This window comes from Ranitomeya variabilis, chromosome 5 (genome assembly GCF_051348905.1).
Source record: "Ranitomeya variabilis isolate aRanVar5 chromosome 5, aRanVar5.hap1, whole genome shotgun sequence".
In the NCBI taxonomy this organism is placed as follows: Eukaryota; Metazoa; Chordata; class Amphibia; order Anura; family Dendrobatidae; genus Ranitomeya; species Ranitomeya variabilis.
Window position 1 is genome coordinate 209126541 of NC_135236.1, and position 23389 is coordinate 209149929.

Below are 23389 nucleotides of genomic sequence, written 5' to 3' on the forward strand. Positions count from 1 at the left end.
TTTTTGCATGCATTTTCCCATTCATTAGTATGGGTGAAATCCGCTGCAAAACGCTGGAAGAATTGACACGCTGACGATTTAAATCTGCAATAAAAAAATAAGCAAAGTGTGCATAAGACCTCGGGAATCTCATGGACTTTGCTGATGCTAGGAAATCCTTCAGGTTGTGACAAAATTGGCATCAAAAACATGCAAAACAATGTGTCAAAAATGCATCAAAATTACTTGTATTTTTTGCTGCCAACACATCAGTATTGGTGGCAGATTTTTTGGCTGCAAACAATGAACATGTGCACATACTAAGACTTCAGCATAAAATCTATTCCAATGTACATGTGATAACGTTTGGTACATTTCTAGGCCCATATCGTGTTTCTATAATACCGCAAGTATAAAGCAGATAGCACACAGGAATAGATCTCCTGGCTTCCTAAACATTCAGTGCAGGGATTTGATCAGGATTAAGATATTGTAACAGCGATCTGAACCAGAAGTCCTGCTAGGTCATTAGATGAAATAAAACATTAACTCAAGTCATTAATGCCAAGGATACTATATTTAAGACGACAACTGCAGATACCATTTTACAAGATCTATAGACAAATGTTATCCAGAAGTAAAAGTAAAGTATTTGAGCTTAAATTTCATTGATCCCACAGGATTGTAAGCAATGGAGGATCGGACAGCCATGACCACAAATACCATTGTGTACATGAAATGGTAAAGAGATGATACTCACTGTAAAATATCCAAAATCTACATAGTTTTCCATCTTCCAAATGTTATTTCTCCAGATTTCTAGGACTGCTCCTAAATCATTTATGTGAGGTCATTATCCTTGAAGATAGACTTATTGAAGGCCAGACATGCTCCATCCTTTGGATGGCTGACGACACTGGATCATCTGCCTCACGGAGGTTACATTAAAGAGGCATGGAAATCACAAATGTAGACTTGTGACATGCCATTCCTGGGCTGTGAATTCACGCATTGTATAGATTTCCTGAAATACACACTACTTGCTATTTGAAGTCTAAAAGGGCTAATTGTTTTGCTGAAAGCAATAAAAATCTGTGGTCTTGTGATAATCAAAATGCTTGATCTGGAGATCTATCCAAACGAATGTTTATTGTGACAGTCCATGATGTGCAGTAACTCCCTGAACCTCCCTGTACGGCCGTCATTGGCCAAACTTATTTTCCTAATAATTTTGGACACGACCATATAAATGTGCTCCTATATCCATGTAGAATAATCTTATTAGCGTCGGAGTCTTTCTGCAAGTGTGAAGGACGATGATACAGATTGTGGCGAGACATTCATTGTATGGTCTATCTGCTAACTAAGCCCCACCCGGGCTGCCGACAACTACTCTACGGTGGTATCATATGCAAGAGGTGAGTGTTTCCCTAATTACGCTTCATGACAAAATTTTAAGATCTGAGGCAGAGTCCATCATTTACCATATCGCCTAGACCTATCGGATCTAATACCAGAGCCTTACTTGGTGTTTGGATTGCAGGGCTAGAAAGTCTACGTGCAGCTTTCAATGTACGTCTATAAATTTGGAATAAGTTTTCCAGTTATTGTTAATAATGCTAATTTGTTCCAGATATTAGAAGTTATGAAACTTTCTATGGAGCTGGAGCTAGACGGCAACTTTGGCTGCAACACAGGTCAACCTGCCAAAGATTGCACTGTGCCGCTGTTACGTCGCAGCATAATGAAGGTGCAAGGGGTTTCATTGTGAGCGTACTGCAACCGCAACAAGCAAGTCGTGCAAAGAGGGAGTCAGTTGAATCCTTTGTGACTTGCTTGTACTGGTTGCATTACCCAGTGTGTGAAAATGCCATCCCATTCATCTGCAATATTGTAGTGGCACAGAGCACTTTTTGGCTGTACGTCCCCAGTAATAGCCATAGTTGCTGTCTAACCACAGGCTTTGGATGATCTATACAATGCAGTCCAGTGATTGAGTAATTTGCAGAAAACCAATTATTTAAAATATTAAGGTAAAAATCTGATTATTGAAGTGCACATCTGTACATAGAAGGGCTCAAATGTAAAATGATGATCCCAAAGATTTTGACTACACTTATGAAATCTGTATTAACTTATTCTGAAACCTTCAACGTGTTCTGACATTTTCCAGGTGATGTACAGTATAAAATAGATTTGAACATGTGAAAGTTCATTGAAATGGAATAACTCATACAACTAGAATAGGGTTAATGCTATAAAAATAATCAAAAAACAGAGCAGGACTTGGCTCGGTGCCAGCTTTCCGCCGCAGGTGCGCTCTCTGGTTATACCGCTGATATCACAATGACAGCACTGCAGCCAATCACTGAGCTTAGCCCAAACTACAAGTTTGTTTATAACCAACTCAGCAAGTGGCATAAAGCTTTCTGAAAACGGAAAACCCCTTTAAGACCGATATATACGCTGGCTGTGATTGTTATACATGCCATCAATGGCACAAATAAATTGCGCCCTCTTCTCTCCAAAAAATAAAAATAAAAAAAATGCGCTTTCTTGGGTCATGTAACTGGTTACTCGACAAGGATGATCATGAAAAGCAGATATGTCTGAGAGAATGCCAAGGGTGTATAAAGCTGTCCAAATAAAAGGGGGTACTTTTTTTATTTAAAGGGAACCTGTCACCCCCCCACAGGCGTTTTTAAGTGAAAGAGCCACCTTCAGCAGCACTAAGGCTGCATTCTGTGAAGGTGGCTCTTATGTTTAGTATCCCTAGGAACACTGAAATAATGAGTTTTATACATTTCCCGCCATACCTCTATTGAGTCTGGGAGGTATGTTTTCTTCCCCCGACTCATCCGCCTCGCAGCCGTCCATCATTACCGTGTCCCTAGGTGCCGCTTCCTCTCTTTGTCGTGCGTGACGTCACCGGCGCCTTCGTGTAGCGAAGGCCCCAGATCCCGCCCCACAGTGCGTTATGTATTCACACTGCGGGGCTGGGAATCTGGCGTCTGCGCTGTGGAGTGGGTCACCGGGTCAAAGTCAAACACAAACACGTACACAGTTTTTCCTGACAATATTCTGATTTTTTTTCTGCAAAATAATCTGCTGCAAATAATGCAACGTGTGCACACAGCCATATAGAGATCCTCTCAGATAATCACTGATAATAAAAGGTCTCCAAGAGTAATACTTTATTATTGCATGAGTGTTTCCTTATTCTTTATGACGGTCTACTTAAAAACTAACTTAAATACTAACCATCGTTCTAATTTTTATTTCATAAAAGTAAGTAGTACTTGAAAATAGGGAAATTTGAAATATATCTTATCGGAGAAATCTACTTCTTTCTTCTCCAGGACTGATCATTAATTTCCAAAATTATCAATTCCTGGGTAAAATCTCTACTCAGTGAAGACAGAATCTTATCAGCAGCAACTGCTTTGACATTCCATGGAAACCAGGATTAAGGAGCTAGCGTCTTCTGGCTCAGATAGAACAGGACAGGCGTTCAACGTTTTAATGATGTCAGACTAAAATAAGATCCTACGCTTATATTAACTGTAGACTATTTGATTCTTGGGGATATATATGGGTCACAAATTAAGTAGGGGCAGCCCTGGCCTACAAGTGCTAGCGAGATAACTTGAAAGTTGTTTACTCAGATTTCAATTCAGGCTTCTGTTCAGAAGCTAATTATACCAATATTCAATTAGACATAATTAGAATCATCACCGTGTAACATAACTTTATTTGAAAGTTTGACTGAGATCATGAACTGTGGAGGGGAAAAAACAGCTGAAAATAGAGAGCAACACAAGGAGAGAATTCATAAAAATAAAACATTGGAAAATAAAAATGTAAAGTAGAAGCGTTCAAGGGGTTTCTACTACCCGGAAAAACCCTTCTGAATTCCTGTGTCCCCCAAGTAAAATAAGAACACCTAAACTCAGCGATGTCAGCACTGGTTCTCCAGGAGGGATCAAGTGACATTGTTATGTCACGCGATCCCTGCTGACAATCAGCGCTGGCATTAGCACAGTGGCTCAGTGGTTAGCACGGTTTTGCAGCATTGAGGTCTTGGATTCAAATCCCACCAAGGACAACATCTGCAAAAAGTATGTTCTCCCCATGTTTGCATGGGTTTCCTCCGGGTTCTCCGGTTTCTTCCCACACTCCAAAGGCATACTGATAGGGAATAAGTTCGATTGTGAGCCCCAATGGGTACAGTGATAATATATGTAAAGACCTGCAGAATATGATTACATTATATAAGCAATACGAATGTAATCGTCATCCAGAGGAAGAGAAAGCTGCAGCTGCTCTCACTTCCTCCAGATGTCTTGTTTTGTACAAAGGTAGGGAGAGAGAAGCCAGCGCTGATTGGCAGCAGTGATCGCATAACAATGTCACACAATCCTCGGCAGAATAGCACCGGCATCAGAGGGGAGTACAGGTGTTCTTATTTGATGGGGGGCGGGACGACAGAGTCAGAAGGGGTTGTCCAAGTAGTGGACAATCCCATTTAATAACAAAGTTGTACATGGTCAGTATTAGTCTATCAAGCTATATAGTTTTTGCATTCAGTCGAGTATGTGTATTACAAATCATGACTTGATCTAGTAAAAAAAATGAATGGGGAAGGGCCAGTTGCCAAATTCATGGGCTACTTAACTTTGTTAACAACCGGTAGACATATAATTCTTTATGTTGCCTCCTGATGAACATTATTTTAAAAAACAATATCTACCAGAAGTACACGGTATACTGTAGATCAGCAGCCCCCATCCTTTTCTACATTATAAGCCACATTCAGCTCTCAGAGGTGGTCAGAAGTTACATCCAGAGCCCCCTAATTGGTGACACCCATGGGTTTTCCCTGCTATAATGGCTCCCGGAGTACCTCATTTACAGGATAATGACAGCTAAAGCTTCCACACAGAAAAAAATAAACATTCAAATAAACACAAAGAGCCAAATTCATCAAGACTGTTTGTTCACGCCGGTCTTGATGAAAAGATGTGCCAGATTCAAATGCTCCCGATTCATGAAAAGTGCACGCCTCTTCATGAATCAGGAACGCCAACGAGTGGCATACACCTCTGAGTGTGCCTCGCCACAAATCCTACTCCAGGCCCTGCTGGAGTAAGATTATTGGCATAGCGAGTGCACTCCTCTGCTCCTCATTAATTTGTTGAGTAGTGATCGCTACTCCCACATCCAGCTTCCAGCACTGACCACTTTATCGAAACTGGGCAAAAATGGATTGAGAACACAAAGTCAAATAATTTTAACGCAGCCTACAGTTGCGCCAATGTTATGCAATATTTCAAAGCTTTTTATGCCAGAATACTGGTGAAAAAAGTCTGATGAATCGAGTACAGAGAGGCAGATAAATTGTTAAACCTAAAATATGATCCAGGTACAATTGTGTGGAGAGTATGCTCGTTTGCCAAAATTGCTACCGCAGCTGTGCCTCACCCAAGATGTCCTGCTGCTATCATGGAGTCACCACCTGCCGGGAATAGAGGCCTTGGGGCATTGAGGATGCACAGTGTGTATTCAACAAAATGTATTTTTCAGGAAGACCCCCTCAAGGCTACATAGCTATTCTGTACATGATTAGAACATACTGGCCTCCACATTATAGAGCATCTTCCTCCGAATACTCCTTTCATGAGGGGCTTCTATGAAACGCAATATTATACAGAGAAAGCCTGGGGTCAAAAAAGGCCACACACTGTTTACTCGCTGGTTGTCCGCTATGCACAACTCCAGTGTGAGCCAACAATATGCCTTCAGATGCAGCGTGTCGGGGCCATTTCTAGAAGACTACACAGACTATCGTGTTTACTCTTCAGATGGGTGGTCAAAGCTGGAACCCAAAGGAGGCATGCAACTATACTCCATTAGGAAGCTCTTGGCAAGTGTGCTTGGACTCTACACAACCCCTCAAGGAAAAGAGTAATTGATTTAATGATTGATTTTAATTAATCAAATATAAAATAAGTCACAAATATACTTTATTGTGACTGGATCAGGCATCAAGAAAACCACAAAGCTTAGGCCTCATTCAGGTGGCCATTTTTCACGTCCGCGTACTTGCCATGGTTTTTCACTGATAGAACACGTACCCATTATAGTCTACGTGGCTGTGCACATGTCCGTGTTTATTTGTGGACTGACTGGTCGGGAAAAAAGAAAACAGACGTCTGCTTTTTATCCAAGTCACAGATCAAAATCGTCTATACAAGTCTATACCAAACTTAAGAGTCCAGCAATGCAGAGATGATCCCATAGGACTTCATGTTTATTCAATCATGGGTTTATTTATTTTACTGGCTTAAATAGCGCCATCATATTCCGCAGCGCTTTACAGGCATCATCACTGTCCACATTGGGGCTCACAATCTACATTCCCTATCAGTATGTGTTTGGAGTGTGGGAGGAAACTGGAGAACCTGGAGGAAAAACAAACTCCTTGCAGATGTTTTCTTGGTGGGATTTGAACCTAGGACCCCAGAGGTGCAAGACTGCAGTGCTAACCACTGAGCCAGCGTGCTGCCCATATTTAAAACCAATTAACAAAATATACAGGAACCAACGAACTGGACTACATGCTACTGCAGGTTATATCTTATTCATGGCCAACAACAAATAATTAAAAGAAAAATTGCCTTAATGACAGAATTGTATTTTTAAATGAAAAAAACAATGATGGCTATTGGTGTCATGAAATAACACTTCAGTGGGGATCCAAAATATACAAGTATCAGAATCATGCGACATTTAAAGTAATACTTATTCACAGAAACCTCATCTAGACAAAAGTATAGCACATTTCTGATAATAATAACACCTTGAGAAACTATAGTAATATCAAAACCAAAGTAATATCCTAATGATGTTAGGCCAGATCACCGGAAGTTAAAAAAAAAAAAAAAAAAAAAAAAAAGGGGTTCCAGCATCTGCCTTGTATAATAGGTTTAAAAAATGACTTAACAGTGGCATTAAAATAGAAAAAAAACATTATAAATGGTTAAAAAAAAAAAGAGAGGGGGTTGAAGGGAATAGAGCACATCTGTCAATGCGTTTCAAGCTGAAAGCTTAGTCCTGAGTAGTCCAGGACTAAAAGCTTTCAGCTCGAAACACGTTGACAAGTCTTCTATTCTCCCCCAAGCCCCTATTCTTCAATCCCCCTACTCTTTTTTAACCATTTATATTCTTTTTTTTAATGCTACTATTAAAAGTCACATTTCTTTTTTTCTCTGTTGCGCTGCTCCCGGGCTGGTGTCCGTGCACCGCACATCGTGATGGAGGCTACATTCCCACAGTTGGCGAGCTGAATAATCCTTTCTCCAGTTCACCGGAAGTACAGCCAAACAGAGAAAACGGAGACAATCTTACACCCAAAGACAACAGCCCCCAACCACCATAGCAGCACATGAAGCCACAACTGTTGCCCTGTCCGGGATTCAGAGCCGTTCTGCTCTTCTTCTCAATTACGTCACCTCTCTGTAGACCGTTCAGGTGACTTGGAAGTGGCTTTGACAATGTAAGTCTATGGAGCAGCAGAATGAGGACAATAGGTTTTCATTGTAAGAGACGTCCGGCTCACACAGAGTATAGACGGAGCCAGATAGTCACAAGTGTGGTGATGTCCCTGAGAAGAGGAGCAGAACAGAGCTGGATCCTGGAGAGGACTGTGGTAGGCCAGTATATTACACTACATTACATACACATATACTGAAAAAATATAGGTGGGATTGCTTCTTTAATTTTGCATGCAGGAAATATCACTGGTGTCTGAATTAGATGTAAAACTGCAGGGTGAAAATTCTGGAAAGTAATTATGTAGGCAACTTTGACCATTCACAATTAAAAATCATTCACTCAAGCCGACGCTTCTATTGTATTCTACGCGGTCTCGTGGAATAAATATCTAGTATCAGTGTATGTAGTACATGTGAAAAGTGAAAGTTTGTATTCTAGGCATTCTGTCTATTTTCCAATATTAAACTACAGAAACCTCCTTAGTCATGAAAAAAAATAATGATCTGGTGTAAAACAGTAAGTAGAGGACAAGTTAGAGGGAAAGCAGGGAAGATGCGGCTGTAAAATTTTTGAAGACTTAGGTATGTGTACACACTGCGGATTCCATTGCGGAATTTTCCGCAGCGGTTTTGATAAATCCGCAGTGCAAAACCGCTGCGGTTTTTACTGCGGGTTTTCACCTGCAGTTTCCTATTGGAGCAGGTGAAAAACCGCTGCGGATTCCGCACAAAGAATTGACATGCTGCGGAAAATAAACCACTGTGTTTCTGCGCGTTTTTTTCCACAGCATGTGCACTGCGGATTTCATTTCCCATAGCATTACATGGTACTGTAAATGCATGGGAAACCCCTGCAAAATCCGCAGCGTGTACACATACCCTTACTGTATGTGGTGAGGGAAAAATAGGTGGAAGAAGGCATCTCATAGGCTCCACACCAAAATATACCCACTCACTCAGCAAGCAAGGGTAGGAAAAAAAAATGTACATTTTCAGGAACCAGTAGCGTGAAAGAAAAAAAAAATATACGGGGTTAGAAATATTTGTAAGGGAAGCCTACTTCTAAAGCCATCAAAAGAGAAATTAATCTATTTTTTTCTAGAAAAAAAAACACTGAGGTTTAATGACAAAAGATTTATACTATTCAATTTATAACAAAAATTGACATAATCAATAGATAGCTACAACTGATAACGCGCCTTTATTTCAGCACTTCTCAACTCTAGTGATAAATCCCCCCTCCCCCCAACAGGTCGTTATTAGGGGACATCATCTTATGGCGAGGAACTGTGGCCATACACTGGAAAATAATTACATCCACTGTGCGATCCGCAATGTTAAACTACCACAAACCGGCAACATGTCGTTTATTACCTGGTTTACATTCGTACAGTGTGCATAGACTGACATTGATCTCAGCAGCACAAGGCCTGAATATACAGGACGCTGTGCTGCCGAGAATGATGATCTTTTATGCAGCCCAAAAGATCATTTCACCTGACAAATGAGTGTTTTACTAGTTCACCTGGTGACTGGCAACATGTACTCAACGTAAGATTATGATGATACAAGCACTTTTACGAGCACATTCACCATAAACGTGCAGTGTAAATGGAACATTAAGAAATGCTGTAAACATAGCCTCCTGGACAACATTGGGAGCGGAGTTGATCATTTCTGGTGAAAGTGAAAAGGACCAGCCCAATTCCTAAAAAATTTACTATTAAAGGGAACCTGTCAACCCCCCCCCCCCCCCCCCCGGCGCGGCGTTTGTAACTAAAAGAGCCACCTTGTGTAGCACTAATGCTGCATTCTGACAAGGTGGCTCTTTTAGTTCGGGTTCCTGCCACTGCTGAAATAATCTCTTTTATAATTTGTCCCTCATACCTGTGAAATCATCCGGGGGGTAGGTCTGTAAGGCCTCTTTCACACTTCCGTCTTTTCAGATCCGTTGCAATGCGTCGTTTTGGGAAAAAAACGGATCCTGCAAATGTGCCCGCAGGATCCGTTTTTTTCCCATAGACTTGTATAAGCGACGGATCGCGACGGATGGCCACACGTTGCATCTGTCGTGCGACGGATCCGTCGTGTTTTGGCAGACCATAGTCTGGAAAAAATGTTCAAAGTAACTTTTTTTGTCTGCGTCGAAAAAACGTACAGCGACGGATCCTGCGGCGTCCGTCGCTGGCTAGAATGGAAGCCTATGGGCGCAGGATCCGTTGCTGTCCGTCAAATGACGGAATCCAGCAACAGATTCGGGGTTTTTTTTTTTACACTGAGCATGCCTGGAAGGATTTCTATTCCTTTAATTTAACCCATTTTTCCTGCAGCTGCTGCATCGACGGATCCGTCAAAAAACAGGATCCAGTGCATCCGTTTTTTTTACAATCTGCACAGGATCCGTCTTTTCAACACTTTGACGGATTGTGACTGATTCTAAAAGACGGAAGTGTGAAAGAGGCCTAATCCAGACCCCTCACAGCCGTCACTCATGGCCTCTGCGTGCCGAGCGCCGCCTTCTCTTCCTTCATTAGCGTCCCTGGCGCCTGCGCTGTAAGTTCGAAGGGCAGTGCAACTGCGCATGCCCGAAAAAAAAAACAGCGCAGGCGCCGGGGACACTAATGAAGGAAGAGGAGGCAGCGCCCGGAGGCCATGAGTGACGGCTGTGAGGCGTCTGGGTTAGGGGGGAAAGACCTGTCACCCCGGACGATTTCAAAGGTATGAGGGACAAATTTCAAAAGCGATTATTGCAGCAGTGCCAAGAACAAGAACTAAAAGAGCCACCTTGTCAGAATGCAGCATAAGGCGGCTCTTTTAGTTACAAATGCCCGGGGGGGGGGGGGGGGGGGGTGACTGGTTCCCTTTAACACAAAGTAAAACATGTAGAAGAACTCCAAGTTTTCGGACTGTTATGATGGCACCAAAGCCCAGCTCTGTAAGTCCTTCCAAGAGCCAAAAAACGCGATGCCAGGACACGGAATTTTTCACAATTGAGTTAATTACTAGATGTCTATTCTAGAGTGAAAATCCATATAGGATGATCTGTGAGAAAAATTGCACAAACTTAAAGGGGCAGATAATACTCAGACTGGCAGGAGATGACCAAGTGCAATGTCCAGGCCTGATGCACTTGGTCTCATTAGCATAAAATTACATGACTGATTACATAAGAACGACTAAACGGATTTCTTCAAAGAAAGGCAGCATTTTAATCAGCTTCAAAGGGCCATTACAGCCAAGTCTTTAGTTAAAAGAACAAAATTCTGCTGACAGGTGGTCTTTAAAAACATAGGACAATATAGTCTAAAGCAAATAATCCTGCCACAAGAAAAAGAACATTTTTATTTCTACATGGATTCATAGTTTTATTTTCTAAATTAAATTATTGCCACTCTATACATTAGTGTAATAATATATTGCATGGGACATTTTTGTTATTTTCAGGTATGTTCACATGAATTTTTCTGGCAGGAATTTCTGCCACAATAATAAACAACCATAATAAATAAATAAGTGGCTTCTGATGTAGTTTTTATGTATTGTTTGTGTGCATGGGGCTTTTGGAGATTTCCTCCCTGCAAGCAGAAATGACTGAAGTATTTATATGTTGCCGTAAAAAAAAAAAAAAAAAAACACTGAGCACTACAAGGCATTGATCCACTGAGATCAATTAAATTTTGGAACAGAATCTGCTCCCAAATCCTTGTAAAGGAAAAAATCTTGTGGACATTTAAATGGCGTTCACTAATATATCCGTTATGCCCTAGACACTGGAGTCCATGTTGGTGGTGCTCAACTGGCCATGAATGAGCCAGATAGGAGCATTGTCAACATATAGAAAGGTTCCAACAATACCTTAAGGCCCCGTCTCACATAGCGAGATCGCTAGCGAGATCGCTGCTGAGTCACAAGTTTTGTGACGCAACAGCGACCTCAGTAGCGATCTCGCTATGTGTGACACGTACCAGCGATCAGGCCCCTGCTGCGAGATCGCTGGTCGTGTCGGAATGGCCTGGACCTTTTTTTGGTCGTTGAGGCCCCGCTGACATCGCTGAATCGGTGTGTGTGACACCGATCCAGCGATGTCTTCACTGGTAACCAGGGTAAACATCGGGTTACTAAGCGCAGGGCCGCGCTTAGTAACCCGATGTTTACCCTGGTTACCAGCGTAAATGTAAAAAAAAAAAAAACAATACATACTCGCCTTCTGATGTCCGTCAGGTCCCTTGCCATCTGCTTCCTGCTCTCACTGACTGCCGGCCGTACAGCGAGAAGTGAGAGCACAGCAGTGACGTCACCGCTGCACTCTGCTCTCACTGTACGGCGGCTCAGTCAGAGCAGGAAGCAGACGGCGAGGGACCTGACGGACATCAGAAGGCGAGTATGTACTGTTTGTTTTTTTTGGTAACCAGGGTAAACATCGGGTTACTAAGCGCGGCCCTGCGCTTAGTAACCCGATGTTTACCCTGGTTACCCGGGTGCTGCAGGGGGACTTCGGCATCGTTGAAGACAGTTTCAACGATGCCGAAGTCGTTCCCCTGATCGTTGGTCGCTGGAGAGAGCTGTCTGTGTGACAGCTCCCCAGCGACCACACAACGATTTACCAACGATCACGGCCAGGTCGTATCGCTGGTCGTGATCGTTGGTAAATCGCTTAGTGAGACGGGGCCTTAAGCGATTTACCAACGATCACGACCAGCGATACGACCTGGCCGTGATCGTTGGTAAATCGTTGTGTGGTCGCTGGGGAGCTGTCACACAGACAGCTCTCTCCAGCGACCAACGATCAGGGGAACGACTTCGGCATCGTTGAAACTGTCTTCAACGATGCCGAAGTCCCCCTGCAGCACCCGGGTAACCAGGGTAAACATCGGGTTACTAAGCGCAGGGCCGCGCTTAGTAACCCGATGTTTACCCTGGTTACCAAAAAAAACAAACAGTACATACTCGCCTTCTGATGTCCGTCAGGTCCCTCGCCGTCTGCTTCCTGCTCTGACTGAGCCGCCGTACAGTGAGAGCAGAGCGCAGCGGTGACGTCACTGCTGTGCTCTCACTTCTCGCTGTACGGCCGGCAGTCAGTGAGAGCAGGAAGCAGATGGCAAGGGACCTGACGGACATCAGAAGGCGAGTATGTATTGTTTTTTTTTTTTTTTACATTTACGCTGGTAACCAGGGTAAACATCGGGTTACTAAGCGCGGCCCTGCGCTTAGTAACCCGATGTTTACCCTGGTTACCAGTGAAGACATCGCTGGATCGGTGTCACACACACCGATTCAGCGATGTCAGCGGGGCCTCAACGACCAAAAAAAGGTCCAGGCCATTCCGACACGACCAGCGATCTCGCAGCAGGGGCCTGATCGCTGGTACGTGTCACACATAGCGAGATCGCTACTGAGGTCGCTGTTGCGTCACAAAACTTGTGACTCAGCAGCGATCTCGCTAGCGATCTCGCTATGTGAGACGGGGCCTTTAGTGAGACGGGGCCTTTAGGTAAAAGCTTGATACACTAGCGCTTACCATCTTATTTACACAGTGAAACACACAAATACAGTTCGGAGCTGTAGTTTCCCAGTAGACTGTCCATGATAATTTCTCCGATCGTTGACCTAACACCTGAGCCTTTTATGTTTAGGTCACACACTAAACTGACATGAAAATGCTGAAAGGGTCGCAACTAGAGAAAATGGAATCTGGCTAACTACATTATGTGTATCCTCACACCAATTACTTAGAGGAGAGGTAAAGCATTAGGAAAATTACTGAACTCTCCCTACTGACCTGAACAGAAGCTTCAGAGCAATTTAGGAGATGTGCTCCTAAGGCCGGATTCCCACATCTATGTGAAATGTCCGAGTAACATCCATTTTTTTTTCTTAGACAGAACATGATTCATAGAGCTGCATGGATTTATTCACACATCTGTGAGAATCACGGGTTCGAGTGTGAGATCCCTGAGACTCTGAGCAGATCCCATTTAGGCTTCTTTTACACATACCGTTGTTTTGTGGCCCCAATAGATTTCAATGGGGCCGCAAAAACGGGCTGCAATAATTTCAAGGTGCGCCGTATGGCCATGAGGGCCGTGAAAAAAGATTGAGCCTGTTCTATCTTTTTCACGGCTTACGGACACGGCCCCCATTGTAAATCAATGGGGCGCAAAAACAACGGAAGGTTGTTTTTGCGGTGCTCCGTGACTTCTGGTTTTGCGGACCGCCAGTTATTTGCCCAATACTTTTGCTATACAATTGGGAACTCAAAAAATGGCGATCAGCAAGTTTTTTGCAGTCTGTTATTGTGGCAGACCTTGAAAATTGCGGCGATACGGCCCACAAAAAAGGCCAGCAATAGCGGGCTGCAAAAAGCCCGGTATGTGTAAAAGAAGCCTTAGATCCAAAAAAGAAAAACAGAAATAATAGGAGCAACAAGGATTAGTGATGAGTACGTGCCTTTTTGTTAGGCAATCCCTGCATGTGTTGTGGCTGTTGAACAGAGACATGAAGGCATGGGGACTCCTAGCATTTGAGTACGCCGGAGTCACTCTGATTGCACCCGAACATGCTCCGATAACCCCCTATCCGACCACGTTCGCTCATCACTGACTAGGATAACACCTGACTGGGGTTGGGGGGATACATTAGTTTCTCTCGGTTGGTAACACTCAAACATTTGTGTGAATGCAGCCCAACGCCTCTTTTAGATGTCTGTTTTTCATGTGTTCTATCCTGTGTTTTTTAGGTATAGAACACATATCCAGAATAGTTTTTGGTGCCGTCCGGATTTCATATGAGCCGTATCATGGATCAAAATCATTCCCACAAGACTGGGTTTGACAACACAGTAATTTCATCAGTGCGCTGCCTGTCTTAAAACTGTAATGTGAAGCAGAGGTGTCGCAATTTTACATTTTTTCTGCATATGAGAAAATCACTGATGAAACACGGATGGTAAAACCTGACACAGGAAAACAGGAAATGCACAACAAAACCAATGAGGAACGAATGGGTGGAAACCAGAGTCAGCGTCTGTGACCGAACTGTAAGAAACCGCCTAAAGGAAATGGGATTTACATACAGAAAAGCTAAACGAAAGCCATGATTAACACCTAAACAGTAAAAAACAAGGTTACAATGGGCTAAGGAAAAGCAATCGTGGACTGTGGATGACTGGATGAAAGTCATATTCAGTGATGAATTGGGCAAGGTGATGATGCCGGAACTTTTGTTTGGTGCCGTTCCAATGAGATTTATAAAGATGACTGCCTGAAGAGAACATGCAAATTTCCACAGTCATTGATGATATGGGGCGGCATGTCAGGTAAAGGCACTGGGGAGATGGCTGTCATTACATCTTCAATAAATGCACAAGTTTATGTTGATATTTTGGACACTTTTCTTATCCCATTAATTGAAAGGATATTTAGGGATGATGAAATCATTTTTCAAGATGATAATGCATCCTGACATAGAGCAAAAACTGTGAAAACATTCCTTGAAAAAAGGCACACAAGGTCAATGTCATGGCCTGCAAATAGTCCTGATCTCAATCCAACTGAAAATCTTTGATGGAAGTTGAAGAAAATGGTCCATGACAAGGCTCCAACCTGCAAAGCTGATCTGGCAACAGCAATCAGAGAAAGTGGGAGCCAGATTGATGAAGAATACTGTTTGACACTCATTAAGTCCATGCCTCAGAGACTGCAACCTGCTATAAAAGCCAGAGGTGGTGCAACAAAATACTAGTGATGTTTTGAAGTATTTGTTTATTTTTCATGATTCCATAATTTTTCCCCTATGCTTGGTTAAAAAAAAGTAACCATTACTGACAACCACATTTTTGGTTCTTTATTTCTTTTAGTGTTTCTTAAAGCCTGAAAGTTGCTATTTGAAATGACTTTAGATTTGTGCCATGTCTGTGATCTGCTTTTTTTCTACAAAATTAAACAACTGAATGAACATCCTCCAAGGACAGTGATTCCATAATTTTTGCCAGGGGTTGTATGTGCACTAAGGCTGTGTGCACACGTTGCTGATTTTTCCCTATAAAAACGGTATAAAACCGCAAAAAAACAGCATACAATATGCATCCCATCATTTAGAATGAATTCCGCATGTTTTGTGCACATGATGCGTTTTTTTCGCGGAAAAAAACGCATCGCGGTAAAAAAACGCAGCATGTTCATTAATTTTGCGGGTTTTTTTGCAGATTTCCCACTATAAAATGCATTGGGAAATGTCCGGAAAAAAACGCATCAAAACCACATCAAAAACGTGGCAAAAACACGCAAAAAACACATGCAGATTTCTTGCAGAAAATTTCAGGTTTTTCTCAGGAATTTTCTGCAAGAATTCCTGAACGTGTGCACATAGCCTAAAACTTCTCTCTGCCTGGACCTTGGCATCCACGGCACCTCAGGCTTACAGGAAAGTACCTCAGCTCTCTTCCCACAGCTGGCAACTAAGGATGGTATGAAGACATCCCTCGTCTGATTCCCAAGTGACGGCGTCAGGCAGTTGGGCGCTTGTTGAACCGCGCAGGACATTACGTACCATGCGGTTGCACAGATTTCGCTGGAGTCCCAACAGCGACCACAATAAAAGCACTGGCTGCCCTCCTTGATCTCCAACCTCCCTCAATCCCAGGGGTGCAGGGTTGCTTCTGTGCTCAGTAGTTCTGCGGGGGCTGCAACCCACCAGGCTTCACTATAGCCCTTACACTAATTACATGTATGTGTGCAAAAAATGGCTGAAGATCTGGCATCTCACCATCAGAGTTCACAGACATTGGCGACGCCTTAGACCGGCGTCACACTCAGCGTATGTAAATACGGTCCGTTTATTACGGCCGTAATACGCAGAAATGTTCCCAAAGTAGTGATCCGTATGTCATCCGTAGGCAGGGTGTGGCAGCGTATTTTGTGCATGGCATCCTCCGTATGTAATCCGTATGGCATCCGTACTGCGATATTTTCTCGCAGGCTTGCAAAACCGACATCTAATGGATTTATGTGCTCAAATGTTCGTTAAAACATATATACAGTATATATATATATATATATATATATATATATATATATATATATATGTCATTGAGACACACACACACACATATATATATATATATATATATATATATATATATATATATATATATATATATATATATATATACACACACACTGTATTTATATTTAATTCAGCGCGAGATATGTGAAAAGCCGGTAATTCAATTCATATCCCTTTTTTTTTGCATATTCAACACTACTGTCAGTAGTGTGTATGTGCAAAATTTGGGTGCTGTAGCTGGTAAAATCAAGGGTTAAATGGCGGAAAAAATTGGCTTGGGCTCCCGCGCAATTTTCTCCGCCCGAGTGGTAAAGCCAGTGACTAAGGGCAGATATTAATAGCCTAGAGAGGGGCCATGGTTATTGGCCCCCCTGGCTACAAACATCTGCCCCCAGCCACCCCAGAAAAGGCACATCTGGAAGATGCGCCAATTCTGGCACTTGGCCTCTCTCTTCCCACTCCCGTGTAGCGGTGGGATATGGGGTAATGAAGGGTTAATGTCACCTTGCTATTGTAAGGTGACATTAAGCCAGAATAATAATGGAGAGGCTTCAATTATGACACCTATCCATTATTAATCCAATAGTACGAAATGGTTAATAAAACACACACACATTATTTAAAAGTATTTTAATGAAATAAAGACACAGGGTGTTGTAATATTTTATTATACTGGTAATCCACCTGAAGACCCTCGTTCTGTAACAAAGGAAAAATAAAAAAACAACAATATCTCATACCTTCCGTCACTCAGGTCAAGTCCCACGAAGTAAATCCATCTGAAGGGGTTAAATCATTTTACAGCCAGGAGCTCTGCTAATGCAGTGCTCGTGCCTGTAAAACCCCCGGGAATTAATGGATTGCAGGGGAATGACCTGTAGTTACCTTGAGTTGCGGTGATGCGCCCTCTGCTGGATGTCCTCATGAACTGGAGCCTGGTAAAAGTTCCCACGCTCAAGTTCATATGAGGACATCCAGCAGAGGGCGCCTCACCGGCACCACATTTGCACTCTGACAACAACCACTGACACATGCTGCTGTATCACAACCATCTTTCTTCATGGCCGGCAACATATTCCATCTTTCAGATGGGGGAAGGTAGGTCGGCTACTGCTTGCAACGGTGCTAAGAGCATGAGTGGGGCCAGGCACATCTATATCAAGGTAACAACGCCATCTGACCTCTGGGCCAGCAATAATATTCTAATACTATTCAATGAGGAACACACAACCCATGGCTCTAAATGTACAGACTCCACTGATCCAATGTTCAGAGATGTTAACGAGCAGTGATGGAAACTAACATGTGTACGGATGAAGTCACACCAATTATCCTCCATTGTCTTATCAGCGCCTCTTACATCAGATGGAATAATTACCTGTCTCTGGCTGCTCTTATGGGGCAAATAATGCTCTGCACTATGCTGCGGACAGATGCTAGGCAGCATGATGTAACGTGTGACTACGGCATTACTCACCCTGCTGATGGAAGACAGAAATATCTGTTTGCTGACTTAACCCTGGGTGCGTACTGCTCATCTCAGCACAGCCATGCTCTGCCCTGATCAGAAAGACGCCTATACAACACAAGCACCACCTGACCTAGATATCAAAATGGCTCTGTACAGCACTGGAGATGAGCTTCCATCAGTCGCAGGCACTTTCCAGGAAGGATCCACGGTAGTTTCATCACCACCATGAATTAAGTCTTGTCCACAGGGAAAACTCCCAATGTATACGCTATATGGAGGCTGTGACGGATACATCCATCAATAAATTTTAATGAATATGCCATAAAACATTATTGAAAAGCTCACGATGTATACATTTAATGGATGTCTGTGACATATGGTGTACAGCGGCATTAGTCACCTGTAGGCTCCCATGCTAAAAGGTTTATCATCTCCTATTATGCATATCCATAACGGTTTGCGATATACTTAAGTTTACTGGCCAGGAAAAAAAAAACCAAAACATTCTTATGGATTTCTTATAGCAATGGTTTCCTTTGCATTTACATCAGCTTTCATGACGCAGCCGTTCTTGAGGTAGTACCACCTTTGCTTACAGCTTGTTGCCTAGGAGACCGACCAACTCTGCTCTCTAGGTTGTAAGTACTGCACTCAAACTGGCCGGGATTTAGGCTACTTTCACACTAGCATTGGGCTCAGCCTGTCGCGATGCGTCGGGCCAAGGTTCCCAACGCTAGCGTTGTCTCCGCCGCACAACGGGGGCAGCAGATGCATTTTTCCAGCGCATCCGCTGCCCCATTGTGAGGTGCGGGGAAGTGCGGGGAGGTGGGGGCGGAGTTCCGGCCGCGCATGCGCGGTCGGAAAAAGCGGACCGTCGTGAGCAAAAAACGTTACATGTAGCGTTTTTTGGTCCCGACGGTCCGCCACAACACGGCGCAACCGTCGCACGACGGTTGCGACGTGTGTCAATCCGTCGCAATACGTCGCTTAATGTAAGTCTATGGGGAAAAAAATGCATCCTGCAAGCACTTTTGCAGGATGCGTTTTTTCGGCAAAACGACGCATTGTGGCGGATTGCAGTTAACGCTAGTGTGAAAGTAGCCTAAGAGGTAATTGCGTGCTCCAGCAATCCTATCCAACTTTAAACCAGTGCTGACAAGCTCAATAGAAAAGCGCTTGTATGCATTGCGCATGTTCTGCTGTCTAGCAGCGGTGGTCTATAAGACAATGAACTGTTAGCAAAAGAAAAGTTAACACCTTAGGCTTCTTGCACACTTGCGTCGGTACAGGTCTGTCGCTAAGCGTCGGCGCGACGTACGTTGTGAAAATTTGGCACAACGTGGGCAGCGAATGCAGTTTTTCAACACATCCGCTGCCCACTGCGGATTTCCAGCATTTTTTGTGCCGATTTCGCACCTGCGGATTCCAGTTATGGAACAGGTGTAAAACGCTGCGGAATCCGCACAAAGAATTGACATGCTGCGTAAAATAAACCTCAGCGTTTCCTAAAAAGTACTGACGTTAGGGGGGTAAATAGTTATGCAGTGTGACGTTTTCAGTTATTTTATCCTATTTGCTGTTTGTTTCACAATAAAAAGAAAAAACCTCGGTTGTAGGCATGTTGTTTACATAAGCTCATAGAAAACTTCAAAAAAAAAAAAAGTGAAATTCCAGGTTGTGACATAGCAAAACACAAAAAATGCCAAGGGAGTGAATACTTTCACATACCACTGTATAGTTTTGTGAGAGAACACTCCGGATAACTTGTGATTTAATCCTCTGCTCTTTCTAGGATTTTTGGGCCTGTGGGTGGTCCCATCAGTGACTGACAGCTGCTTCTTTACAAGTGTGCATACATTCATAGCTATCAGTCACTGATAGTTCAGATCACCCCCCTTTCGCCCCATTCAAAAAAAAAAAAATCAAACATATATTTGGTATCGTCGCATTCAGAATCGCCCAATCTATCAATTAAAAAAAAAAAAAAGAATTAACCTGATTGCTAAACAGTGTGGCGAGAAAAAAAAAATGTGAAATTGCCAGAATTACGTTTTTTTGGTTGCCACATTATATTAAAATGCAATAACGGGTGATCAAAAGATCGTATCTGAACCAAAATGGTATCATTAAAAACGTCAGCTCGGCGCGCAATAAATAAGCCCTCACCCAACCCGAGATCAAGAAAAATGGAGACGCTACGGGTATCGGAAAATGGTGCGTTTTTTTTTTTTTTTTTTTTTTTTAAGAAAGTTTGGAATTTTTTTCACCACTTAGATAAAAAAGAACCTAGACATGTTTGGTGTCTATGAACTCGTAATGACCTGGAGAATCATAGTGGCCGGTCAGTTTTAGCATTTAGTGAACCTAGCAAAAGAGCCAAACAAAAAACAAGTGTGGGATTGCACCACGCTATTTCACGTTTTCCAAGACACAATATGTTAAAACCAATGGTGTCGTTCAAAAGTACAACTTGTCCTGCAAAAAACAAGCCCTCACATGGCCATATTGATAGAAAATTAAAAAAGCTATGGCTCTAGGAAGAAGGGGAGCAAAAAACAAAAAAGCAAAACCAAAAATACCTCCGGTCATGGAGGGGTTAATAAGCAGTAAGTGCCAAAATTGCTTGTATTCACAAGCACTATTTGACAAAACCCATTTCTGATGATGGGAATAAACCTTTTAGGGTATGTGTCCACGTTCAGGATTGCATCAGGGTTTGGTCAGGATTTTTCATCAGTATTTGTAAAGGCCCCGTCACACATAGCGACGCTACAGCGATCCCGACAACGATACGACCTGTCAGGGATCGTTGCTGCGTCGCTATGTGGTCGCTGGTGAGATGTCAAACAGTGAGATCTTCCAACGATCGCTGCTGCGATCTCACTGTTTGACATCTCACCAGCGACCTGTAGCGACCTGTACAACGATCTCACATGGGAGCTATTATGACGATTCAGTGTCTGAGTCGTCAACGAGGTCGTTGGTAAGGTGTCAAACACAGCGATGTGTGCTACCCAGCGGGACCTCAACGATCAAAAAACGGTCCAGGCCGTTCCGACACGGCCAGCGATCTCACAGCAGGGGCCTGGTCGCTGCTACGTGTCACACATAGCGAGATCGCTATTGAGGTCGCTGTTGCGTCACAAAACTAGTGACTCAGCAGCGATCTCGCTAGCGATCTCGCTTAGTGTGACGGGGGCTTAAGCCAAAACCAGGACTGGAACAATTAGAGGAAAAGTATAATAGAAACATGTCACCACTTCTGTATTTATCACCCACTCCTGGTTTTGGCTTACAAATACTGATGAAAAATACTGACCAAATCCTGATGCAATCCTGAACGTGGACACATACCCTAAGGCTATGTTCACACGCTGCGGTTTTTGCTGTGGATCCGCAGCGGATTTGCAGCTGCGGATCCGCAGACGTTTTCCATGCAGGGTACAGTACAATGTTACCCTATGGAAAACCAAATCTGCTGTGCCCACTTTCCTTTTTTCCGCTTGAAAATCCGCGCTGATTTTCTGCGGAAAAAAAGAAGTAGCATGTCACTTCTTTCTGTGGATTCCGCAACTGTTTTCCACCTGCACCAATAGGAAAGTGCAGTTGGAAACCCGCAGTGGAATCCGCAGGAGAAACCGCACAGAAAACCGCAGGGAAATCCACCGCGGTTTTGCACTGCGGGTTTTCTCAAATCAGGACCTGAAAAATCCGCAGAAAAAAAAGGATGGTGTGAACAAGGCCTTAGGGTATGTGTCCACGTTCAGGATTGCATCAGGATTTGGTCAGGATTTTTCATCAGTATTTTTAAGCAAAAACCAGGAGTGGGTGATAAATGCAGAAGTGGTGCATATGTTTCTATTATACTTTTCCTCTATGGGTATGTGTCCACGTTCAGGATTGCATCAGGATTTGGTCAGGATTTTTCATCAGTTTTTGTAAGCCAAAACCAGGAGTGGAACAATTAGAGGAAAAGTATAACAGAAACATATGCACCACTTCTGCATTTATCACCCACGCCTGGTTTTGGCTTACAAATACTGATGAAAAATCCTGACCAAATCCTGATGCAATCCTGAACGTGGACACTAAGGGTATGTGTCAACGTTCAGGATTGCATCAGGATTTGGTCAGGATTTTCCATCAGTATTTGTAAGCCAAAATCAGGAGTGGAACAATTAGAGGAAAAGTATAATAGAAACATATGCACCACTTCTGTATTTATCACCCACTCCTGGTTTTGGCTTACAAATACTGATGGAAAATCCTGACCAAATCCTGATGCAATCCTGAACGTGGACACATACCCTAAGGGTATGGCTCCACGGTACGGCTTGCCGGCGGGATCGCCGCAGCGGCGAAGCCGCTCGGCGCTAAGCCCCGCCCCCTTTCTGGGACGCGATGGTGCCGGATGTGTACAGTACACATCCGGGATCATCGCACCCCTCGCCATAGGGCCCTGTGATATGCCTTGCGGGGACGCTGCGTGTACGGACATGCTGCGTTCTGAAAAGACGCGCAGCATGTCCGGAGTCGCAGGGCCGCCGCGTGCGGGTTTCCACGCATAGTGGAGACGGGATTTCATAAAATCCCCTCCACTATGCTGGAACATCTGGACGCTGCTTGTTTGACGCTGCAGCGTCAAACAAGCAGCGTTTACGTACCGTGGAAACATACCCTAAGGGTATGTGTCCACGTTCAGGATTGCATCAGGATTTGGTCAGGATTTTTCATCAGTATTTGTAAGCCAAAACCAGGAGTGGAACAATTAGGGTATGTGTCCACGTTCAGGAAACGCTGCGTTTTTGACGCAGCGTTGAGCCGCAGCGTCAAAAACGCAGCGTCCAGATGTTACAGCATAGTGGAGGGGATTTAATGAAATCCCGTCTCCTCTGTGCATTAAAAAACGCATGCGGAATTCCCGCAAAAACGCACATGCGGTGCGTTTTTTCAGAACGCAGCATGTTGCTACAATGAGCAAAACACGCAGGAACACCGCAGGTGACCTGCCAGTGACCTCAGGTGCATTTTTGGTCAGGATTTTACCTGCATAAAATCCTGACCAAAGCCTGAAGCAAACCTGAACGTGGACACATACCCTTAGGGTGAGTTTCCACGGTCAGTAAACGCTGCGTGTTTGACGCTGCGCAGAGCTGCAGCGTCAAACACGCAGCGTCCAGATGTTCCAGCATAGTGGAGGGGATTTTTGGAAATCCCGTGTCCACTATGCGTGGAAACCCGCATCAGTCTTCCCTGCGACTCCGGACATGCTGCGCATCTTTTCAGATCGCAGCATGTCCGTACACCTTGCAGGGACGCAGCG

The 23389-nt window shown here is 43.6% G+C and overlaps 2 protein-coding genes across 2 annotated transcripts in view; one reads left to right on the top strand and one right to left on the bottom strand.

Moving 5' to 3' along the window:
- MYO5A (myosin VA) overlaps positions 1 to 23389 on the bottom strand; it is a 254256-nt gene that overhangs the window by 205538 nt on the left and 25329 nt on the right. The window lies entirely within an intron of this gene.
- LOC143773547 (uncharacterized) overlaps positions 1 to 23389 on the top strand; it is a 55361-nt gene that overhangs the window by 27893 nt on the left and 4079 nt on the right. Inside the window, exon 2 of the mRNA XM_077260956.1 lies at positions 1251 to 1397. Within this exon, the coding sequence (XP_077117071.1) occupies positions 1327 to 1397 (71 nt within the window). The 5' untranslated portion in view covers positions 1251 to 1326. The remainder of the gene's footprint in view (positions 1 to 1250; positions 1398 to 23389) is intronic.